Source organism: Hippichthys cyanospilos, chromosome 14 (genome assembly GCF_059441005.1).
Source record: "Hippichthys cyanospilos isolate Australia breed blue-spotted pipefish chromosome 14, RoL_Hcya_1.0, whole genome shotgun sequence".
NCBI classification, from domain to species: domain Eukaryota; kingdom Metazoa; phylum Chordata; class Actinopteri; order Syngnathiformes; family Syngnathidae; genus Hippichthys; species Hippichthys cyanospilos.
This window is the reverse complement of record NC_142382.1, coordinates 4,320,854-4,330,863: the sequence shown is the minus strand read 5'-3', so window position 1 is coordinate 4,330,863 and position 10,010 is coordinate 4,320,854. Positions and strand designations below refer to the sequence as shown.

At 41.0% G+C, this 10,010-nt stretch overlaps 1 protein-coding gene across 4 annotated transcripts in view; it reads right to left on the bottom strand.

Annotated features, from left to right (window-relative positions):
* Window positions 1-1,019: 1,019 nt before the first annotated feature.
* The window catches only part of LOC148412620 (regulator of G protein signaling 6-like), a 41,323-nt gene continuing 32,332 nt past the window's right edge, over window positions 1,020-10,010 (bottom strand). For 2 of the 4 annotated variants that reach the window (XM_088433072.1, XM_088433073.1), the window contains exons 8-19: window positions 9,676-9,740; window positions 7,549-7,625; window positions 6,809-6,890; window positions 6,281-6,355; window positions 5,612-5,707; window positions 5,329-5,501; window positions 4,984-5,028; window positions 4,194-4,319; window positions 3,943-4,129; window positions 3,145-3,234; window positions 1,463-1,525; window positions 1,020-1,352 (exon numbers count right to left, since the gene is read on the bottom strand). In XM_088433072.1, the coding sequence (XP_088289198.1) occupies window positions 1,302-1,352; window positions 1,463-1,525; window positions 3,145-3,234; window positions 3,943-4,129; window positions 4,194-4,319; window positions 4,984-5,028; window positions 5,329-5,501; window positions 5,612-5,707; window positions 6,281-6,355; window positions 6,809-6,890; window positions 7,549-7,625; window positions 9,676-9,740 (1,130 nt within the window). In that variant the 3' untranslated portion in view covers window positions 1,020-1,301. Of the gene's footprint in view, window positions 1,353-1,462; window positions 1,526-1,564; window positions 1,717-3,144; window positions 3,235-3,942; window positions 4,130-4,193; window positions 4,320-4,983; window positions 5,029-5,328; window positions 5,502-5,611; window positions 5,708-6,280; window positions 6,356-6,808; window positions 6,891-7,548; window positions 7,626-9,675; window positions 9,741-10,010 lie in introns of those variants that run through there. The other 2 variants (XM_088433074.1, XM_088433075.1) reach the window with 2 other exon arrangements.

The window sequence follows — 10,010 nt, the reverse complement described above, 5'->3', positions numbered from 1 at the left end:
TGACCACAAGAGGGAGACACAGTTGCGTCCGGCAACCATGCTCTGTAATAATCCGGTACTGTAATGAAGTACTGAACGTAATTTGTTTTTACAAGGCGGCAAAATAAATTCGGCTCGGAATGGTTGACGTCAGCCTCAGACATGCCTGCAAGTCATTTCAACAGTTGCATTCCAAGAGATTTTGCCTCACGTGATACATTTACAATTTTTGTGGCGTGAAATCGGATGAAACCAAAGCAGGTATTTCCACGGTAAACCAAAGTGGTTTGTTTTCACAAAAATACAAGGCAAGACAAAATGACCACGTAGACTATTACAGTAAGGCGTTTAAAAAAATGACAATGTATAGCAAGGCTTTTTTTTCTGAACAATATTTAAAATGAGTAGTTTTGTTTTAAAAAAGTCGGAATAGTTAGGCAATAGTTTCTCCAAAAACTGCGTAATTCCCTAAAAAAAAAAAAATAAATAAAAATTCCAACCATGTGTAGTAAGGCGTTTGTCCCCCCCCAAAAAGACCTTGTATAAGTTAAAAAATATATATAGTAATATAACCCCTTGCCCTCCAAAAAGGCAATTAAAAAAAAAAACACACACACATTTATAGTAAGTTTAGTATAGTTAGTATAGTAAGTTTATAAATGTTTTTGTTTTTTTTAAAGAGTTAAAAGGGATACTGTTTTAGGTATTTTTTTTTAAAAAAAGAACTTATTGATAAATCATATTTACAGATGAATCTGAGCATCAAGTGCAATTTTTTTCCGTTTAGACTAAGCTGTAACTGTATAAACACTTGTTGAAAGTTGATTCATATTGCTTTCTTTTAATATTAAAAATTATAGTTTAAGGTATCCAATTTTTCTAGATATCATTTATATTCAGCGCGTAAAGTGTGTGTGTATGTGGGGGGGGCACGACAGGTTCTATCTTTCCTATGGCGGGGCTTTGAAAAACTACGAACCGATGTCGGCGCCGACGACGATGGACTTTTGAAGACAATCACCAGCTTAGCCAACACAAAAAAGCTTTGCGCATTTTCCAAAGAATGTGCTTTTAATGTGACAGACATACGCAGTTTACATCGGTACAAAATATAAATGCATCCGCTTATCCAGCAAACAAGCCACTGTGTTGGGAAATCATCTTGCCCCCCCCAAGTCCTCGCTCATTTCCCACCTCTGCTCTCAGAGTCCAACCCGAGCGGCTCAGTGCCCCGCGAGCGTACGGCGGCGGCGGCGCCCGTCCCGTCCCGTGCGGTCGCTCCTCAACGGGTGGCTCGCTCCGCCCCCCCCAAACGGAGCGCGTCAGGACGACTGCATCAGTCCCGACAGCCGTTTGCCCGTCAACGACTTGCCCTGGAGAAGGCATTCAAATACGCGCTCAGAACTTGCAAGGGACTCGATCGAAGCTGGCAAAAATGGTGAGGCGGCCATTTTGTGCGGTGAGCGGGTGAACGGCCACTCACCACGCTGCGCGTGAACTTCTCCAAAGAGGTGCGGCGACCTTGTTCGGGGTCTGCGGGTTGTTGCTAAGGTTCAAGTACAGGGGGGCCAATGAGATGGGCGGTGATGTAATTAGTCGGGCGGGGGAGGGGGGTGGGCAGGAAGTGCAAAAAAATGAAGGGTCAAGGACACAAACATGGAGGTGGGGGTGGCAGAAGCAGTGGCGTCAACACAAGTAGCCATTTGCTAGAAAGAGCCGCATTTACGCTACGATGCTCTACAAAAGAAACAAAGTGGCATTAAAAGCAACGCAGCACAAAAGCAGTCTGCTTACAATGGCATTTGAAAATATAAAAACAGAATCAAGAGGGTCTTAACATGCATAACTCACAGAATTAGATTATGCAATTAAAAAAAAACTGCTTCCTCTTAACTCATTTAAGACTTATTTTTAAGTTTAAATCCCACGTATTTGTAATCTTAATTTTTGTTTGGCTAAAGGAGGCTAAATTGGCTATTTTTTCCCTTATATTACCTTAGCCAATCAAATAATACGGAAGTAATCCGTTCCGGAATTGGGGTCGTAAAGCGAACTCGTCGTATAGCGGGCAATAGAAACCTATGCTACCTAGCTAATGCGTATAAAACTCCATGTACAAACTTACACAGGTCATGATAGTTGCTAAAGCCGTAAAGTGAGAAAAATGCTGTAAAGAGGGGGCGAAAAAAAATTTGTATTCCACTTCAGAATGTGAAAAAAATATAAGCCGTGAACGCAGTAACCCGGGAGTCCACTGTACACGATTACTTTAGGTAACCAAAGTAATCAATTGTTTGGTTCATAAAATACTAGGTATCATGTAATCAAGTGCTTTAGGTATCTAATGTAATCGCTTACTTGAGGTAATTAATTTAGGTAAGACTTTAGCACTTGAAATGGTCTCAATTAGTGAAGAATTGTGAATGCTACTAAAGTTAGCGATTAATATAGTAGTTTATTACTTTAATACTCAATTACATCCCCAGAATTACTTTAGGTAAACATTCATTCAGTACCAGCTAATTTTAGACACTCTTAGCCAAACACTTGGAAAGGGGGGGGGGGGGACGTAAAAATACGTCTTTGGGATTGAATGAGTTAAGAGGCAAAGCTTTCTCAATATGCAAAGCGCTGTTGCCATGGCGACAAGCGGTTTAACAGCAAAAATCACACTGATTTGGAAGTCATGAGAATCTTTGCACACACCTGGCAAAAATCAATATTTACTAGCTAGTGTGTTTTACTTAGATCTACAAATATTTGGAAGTATATTTAATAGATCTAGACCTACAAATAAACATCTTTTGGAACCATTTGCTCACAAGTCCAAATTGTTAATCCAAATATGGTCCAAATGTTTATATTTTTAATATTTTAAAAGAGGCAGATACACCCTGGGGGCTAGTAAAAAAAACAAAAATAAAACCTGCAGTGGACTGTAAACCGCAGGGCTCAAATCACGAGAAAAAAGTTGTGGCTTATAAGCCGAAAAATACGGTATTTATTTTTCTGCGGTGATGGGCTTTTCTCAAGTCATTTTTCGCAGCTCCTTTAAAGCTTGTATGAAACATGTCATGAGTTTGCCTCACCGCTGAGCGCAGAGAGAAGCAAATCAAAGCCGACGTCAAGGAGAAGACACGAAGGTCGGCCAAAGCGCCACCTCACCTTTTTTCGAGCAAACAGGAGGTCTTGGTAGATGCTGGATCGCAAAAAGCGTGCATAGCTGTCACTTTTCATCAGTGTGAAGATGTGCTCCTGAAATGCAAAACGGGGAGAACAACTGTTTGATTTTTGCCTGGAAAAATTGCATCACAAATGAATATGTGCATCCATATGGTGGTGGCAAAATGAAGCTTCATGAAGCATCTGCGTTACCGTTTTACTCCTCTAGGTGGTGATCTTGGTTTCAAAATAAACAATAGTGAAGTGGAAACGTAGAAAATTTCAGCTCTTTTGAGCAAAGAATGTAATCAAGACGGCAAGAAAAAAAAAAAAAAAGACTTGACCTCAGGTGCTTCATGAAGCTTCGTTTGCTCATCACAAGTATAAAACTCAATTTATTCAATGCCAAAGACGCATTTATCCATCTTTACAGTGCAGGCATTCAATCAGAGGTAAGAATTTAGATTTTTTTTTTTTCCCCCCCCCTAACATTAGCGTAAAAGTTGCCCTCAAAATACTAAAATTGAAAAATTAAGTATGGGAGATGGAATGTCTACGAATCTTGAATGATACGTAAAAAAATATGCCCATGGGCTGGAATGAGTTACAATGAAATGCATATTTTGTAATGAGTAAATATAGCAAAAGTTAGCATTATGTTGTTGCATGATCCAATTAATTTGCTCTTAAATTGAAAAGAAAAACTTTACAACATTGTACTTAATGACTAGCCCTCCCGTTGAGGAAACCCAAAAATATACTTTTTCCAGATTAAACCTCCCGAAAATTCAAACATGTCACCTGAGCGTCCTCATAGCTGTAGCGCCCGGGGTCTTTGAGGTTTTGGCTGGTGCGCTCATAGCTGTGAGAGTCCAGGTTGATGGAGCTGGGAGCTCCCTCGGCTAGAAATTCCTGCCAGATCTCCTGCGCCCTAGAGGGGACGTCCTGCAACGGCTGACGCTTCAGATCTTGCACCGCCAACCAAAATCTGAAAACAAGAGCATATCCGCAATTTGCCACAGACTACTCAAAACGCTCGAGTTTTTCCTCACCTCAAGTTCTCGGAGCTGAACTCAGACTCCAAGAACTTCAGGAACTGGTCTCTTCCCGCTGGATCTTTAAGTGTTTCCTCCAAGGAGAAGCCCCACTTCTTCACCCGCTGCGGGGTGGGCTCGTGACTATTCCAAAGGACGGAAAAAAAGAAAAAAAAGTCACAACATATACTGGAGTTTATGATCAAAACAAGCTATTAAAAAAAAAAAAGTCCTGGTTTCATTTCTTGCATAAGAGCAGTCTGGAATGCGTTTCAAGTAACCAATGAACGCAGACCAAATTTGCATTTTTTTCTGAGTGGCTCTTGGCCAGGAAAAGGAAGCATCCCTAATTAAAAGATTTTTTCTTTTAGTAAATTCAACCTCAGCAATACTTTGTTTCACTTGTAGTGTATATGACAGATTAAATTAAGAAATTGAAAAACGTCAACAAAACCGTCTCCTATAATTGTAGGACAGGCAGTTATAAATAAGAACCGAGATCTACCATTTCAGTCATACAAAGCATTATGTTTCAATTACAGCGCAACTGTAGAACCACAGACATGATGTTAACTAAGTATAAATAATAAAACAAAAGAATTAGTATGAACGCAGACAGGTAGACCAGCGCCTGATGAATGACGGACCAGAAAAATAGTCAAATGTCGATGATGGCAAAGGTTGGGCAAAAATACACCGACATTTAAAATTTCGTACGGCTTGAAAAAATGACGGACAGACGATGATGGAAAATGGGCGGGGCTCTGATGAATGTCGGACCAGCAAAAAAAACATGTGAATTGCCCACCTCTGCTCTCTACGGGGTGCATACAGGTTACATGTTAGTCTGAAACTGAAAAAAGCGCATCAATGCCTGATATAAAAAAAAACAGTCAATCCTTATTTAAACTAGAACATTTTGGAAAAACTTTAATGAACGAACACAGGAGCCCCAAAATTAAACATGAGCTATTTCCTTAGTCAAAAAATTGTGATGAAAAACAAACTCCGTTGACAGCAATTTAAAACATTGCTTACCCCTGCACATGCTTTGAGAATGAGAGCTCCACTGCCCCATCTGGTGGCGTGGATGTGCGACTACACTTTAACCTGTCCCGTAGCGCCCCGTTATTTGAGCAGGTGTGCATAATACCTGGCCTCCAGGTCCCAGAAGGAGGTGTCGTCGGCGATCCAAGGGTTGGAGGGCTCCGCGGCCGACAAAAACGGGTCGTACTCCATGAACTGCTCGCTGTAGCTCACGAGGCTCTCGGCCACTTTGGAAACCTTCAGGCAGTGTCGGCCCAGCTGAATGTTGAGGAAGCCGATCTGATGGAGCCACCGGGCGAGGAGAAGTTTAGATAAGGGAACTTCCGAGTATCGTCGTCGTAACCGACGCTTGGTGAAAAGAACAAGCGGGGAACCGGCGATTTGCGTACCTCCTTCTCGATGTCCTCTTGGGTGAGCTTTCTAGCTGGCGGGGAAGTGATGTGGACCGGACTCGGCTGGCTCTCATCTGGAACCCCGTAAACTGACTGGAGAGGGTGAAAATGGAAAAAAAAAATAGCCCCAAAACACTTGTAAACCTTTTCAATTCATAACTGTAGAAGTTTAGATGAATGCAGTTTGTTTAGTTGCCTTGAGATGGCGGTGGTGTATTGGTAGTGAGTGCAGAGAACTTTACATTTTCAATGATGGAAGCATCATCTTATTTTTGGATCATTTTGAGCATGTAAGTTTGCTTAAGTTTAGTTTAAGGTCATGCGAAGTACTTCCTGTATGTAATGCTAACGATGCTAACTTAAATTTTACTCGTCACTAAGGGGCACCCTCCTCTAACAAACAGGGGTGTTACTCTTGTGTTGGTGCAGTATTCTAACAATACAAGTGTCGCTGTTTCGTTGAAAACGCAGTGAATGTGCAGGCGTGTTTTGTCTGAAGAAATTATATTGTTGTATTCAAGCATTTTGAAAAAAGTTTTCTATAAAAGCAATTTGATCTGATGTTACAACCTGCGGCTTATAGTTGACAAATAAAATTTGCTAAATTTTTGTTGGTGCGGCTTATACTCTATATTATACTCTATATACCATATTAGCTTTTCTTACCTTTTTCACCCTGTGAGGGTTCTTCTCTCGACGACACTTGCGGATGTCCATATCGGTGGTGTTGACGCAGCCTGGCTGTGGAAGACGGGTTAGATCACAGCGTGGTGTATGTACATGTATAAGGGTTGTCAAAAATTAATCCATTCATCCTCGAATACCCGACTACCAAATGAATCAAAAACTAATATCAGAATTGGGTCTTTAGCCACTTAAAATTGTCCAAATCCTCCAATTTCAGGCTCTCAACTGTAATTATTTGGATATTTGTAGTCCAAGAAAGTAGGGTGATTATCATTTAATTGTTAACTAAATACCACATTTTGCAAGAATTTTATTGGATTATTCACATACTGGAAGCATTTTTTAATTAGCTTTTTAAATGGGACTTGCTGGTTTTACATTGCATTCAAGATGACTTGTACCATTAAAAATAAATAAATAAATAAATCCTCAGATCTGCATGTAAAGTAGGCAATTTCGTCCAAGTTCTTTCCTCTTTTTCAGCAGTAACTTTTGAGAGTGACTCACCACTGGTCGATGGACATCCCAGAAGGCCCGCTCTTGGCTATCCAGGACCTTCCTGTCTGCCTTGTCCTTCTTTCGATCGATTCTGATTAAAAGAAAAAAAAATGCAATTAAGACTAAAAAGTGGCAGTGCCCAACTAGATTTTTTTTTTTAAATTTACCTTTTTTTTTTTTTTTTTTTTTTTTAAAGAAACAGCGTTTTCCCCCTCATTCCAATGTATCAACACCAAAAACTCATTAAAACTGTCTTTAAAACTGTCATTTTTTTTGTATGGGGGTGGGATTTTGTGTATCAAGTTTTAGTAGTATCGGTGCTTAGTATCGATGGCTACTTAAATGTTACACTTGATGCAGTCTCGGAAAACAAAAAAGTGCATTGAAAAAAATTGCATTTAAACTGTTGGAAAAAAAAAAACCCACTGGTAAAATTCTACCAAATATTCGAATTTTGACAAGAGCTGGTTCTGATCTAGGCCTGAACTCAAAATGACTCCGCCTTTTTTGCAAAACATTTTACGTATATTGCAAAGAACCAACAATTAAAATATCTTAAGCGGTTTGCTGAAAACGTAATATGACAGATGATTGAGCATGTGTTGGCATGCATTCGGCCAACAGAGGGCAGTGTCGGACATAAATTTAGTCATGTGGCACAGACGTAAAGGAAATAACAAATATCCACTTTTTTAATCCACAGGTATGTAATAGCTGCACAAAAATCAGCGATGCGTCACGTGACTCACTTGACTTGAGCTTCAGCCTGCATGAAGATGAACTCCCACTTCCTGGCGAAAGTCCTTTGCAGTCGGTTAAGGTTCTCCTGCAAATGTCAAAGAGCAAACTTTTTAAATCCAAATATTTTAGAACATGTGTTCACGTCAAACGTTTAATGCAATATGCGGAATTTCTGATTGAAAATGACCTCATGTACTACAAGCTCAGACAAGGACCAATCATGGCTCTTCTGGTTACTGTGTTTGGTCATGTGACAGTCGAAGAGCAAAAGAAAACATTTTACTGCTGAAAATGGCCATAAAATTAAAATATCCCTTTAAAAATGTATTGTCACTCAGGTAACGACCAATCACGACATCCTGCAGATGTCACATGACCAAAGTTAGAAAAGAAGTGAGACGTAATTGGTTGTTAACTGAGCTAAACAACTGACATTTTTAGTAGAGAGCAAGTGGCAAAATGTCTTTTTGCCTAGAATAAATTTGATAAAGTTTATGAACAATACCTTTTAAAAACATTTTACTGCTGAAAATGTCTAAATAAGTACCCCTTGAAAATTTTATTTTACCACTTGCTAAGGTAACAACTCGTCACAAATTAGCTTGAGTGTCACATGACCAAACCCAGTGCCATCTACTAAAGTCAATATATACAAGCGGTCCATGAGGCGTCATGAAGCTTCATTGTCCCCATCACTATCAAATATTAAAAAAAAAAAGTTTGATTGATGGCCAGTCATGTTGACAACTGCCAATCACGTACATATCCATTGTAAAGTATTTGCGCGTACTTATACCTTATGCAGTATTTTGACCATTTTGTGTCATTTTCTTCCACATCATTCAGGCAGTATTTTAGCCAAGGGATGGCACACTCCTGACAGCGTGATAACTCAGTGGTCATGCCATATTAAAATTTAACACGTGGGTGAAATTTCAGCTCCCTAGTGTATTTTTTTCCAATGCTTTCCCTTTGATGTGAAATGTCTTTGATGTAAAGGTCAAAGCGTTGGAGAAAATACTGCATAAGGGTTAAGAAAGATAGCCAGCAAGCATCTGTTGTCAAAGAAGCACATGACCCCGTTTCAAAGCGAGAAAACACTTGGACCATCAAGCGGGCGTTAAACAACGAGCCTAATGAGGCCCGCGGCTATAAAGTGACCTGGATAAGAGAAAGGGGAAATATGCCGGACAATACTCGTAGAATTATGAGTAGTATTAGCGCACGCTGGAGCGCTGTTGTATGATAACGAGAGCACGGCCAGTAATTCTCTTGCCGGTAAACAACTGCACTTGTTGCTCCTAAAAAGACATTTGCCAGATGACACAAAAGCTTTTCATTTCATCGTGGCATTTTTCTGGGAAGAGCATTTAACTCGCTTGCTGGCGGCGCAGTAAAAATGGAGATTTGACGTCTATAGCCGTAAATGGCAGTCAAAACCCAGTAATTAAAGAAAAATTAGTAAATAAATAAAATGGAGCTTGGACTTCTACAGCCGTCACCGGCAGTGAAAACCCGGCAAAAATGGAGCTTTGACATCCGTGGCCGTCAACGGCAGTGAAAATGGAGGAAAAATGACGCATTGACGTCCATGGCCGTCAACGGCAGTGAAAGCCCAGTAAAAATGGAGCTTTGACGTCTATGGCCGTCAACGGCAGTGAAAATCAAGTAAAAATGGCAGGTTGACAACCATTGCTATCAACGGCAGTGAAATCCCAGTAAAAACTGGAGCTATGACGTCCATGAACGTCAACGGAAGTGAAAGCGCAGTAAAATTGGAGCTTTGACGGCCATGGCCGTCAACGGCAGTGAAACCCCAGTAAAAAACGGAGCTTTGACATCCATGGTCGTCAACGGCAGTGAAAATCGAGTAAAAACTTGAGCTTTGACATCCATGAATGTCACCTGCAGCGAAAGCCCGGTAAAAACGGAGCTTCGACGTCTATGGCCGTCAACGGCAGTGAACGCCCAGTAAAAATGGACCTCTGACATGCATGAACGTCAACGGCAGTGAAAGTCCGGTAAAAACGGCGTTTTGTCATCGATGGCCGTCAACGGCAGCGTAAACCCAACGCATCTGGAGCTTTGACGCCTGTGGCCGTCAACGGCAGCGAAGGAGCGGAAACAACACTCACAGCCTCGTAGTCGGCCAGCTCCAGCCGGGCCTTGTTCTGCATGGTGCGCTTGCACAGGTAGATGGCTGCGGGGCAACGTCGCAGTGGAGCATGAAAAGGGCAAGGCAGTTAGTCGCATTTGAGGAAAGTGGATTGCCTCGCCGCCTACGAAAGAATTGTCTGTTTCCCCATTGTCCCTGAAGGACACAGCATCTTGCCTGAATTTCTGCGCAGGGCCTGGAAAGCGCTTGTGGTCACAGGGCATGTGGTTATAATGGATCAAAATTCAAAATAGGGACTTGCTTTAGTACTTTGAACTTATTGAAATTTGATCAAAAATTGAAGAGGTACTAAAG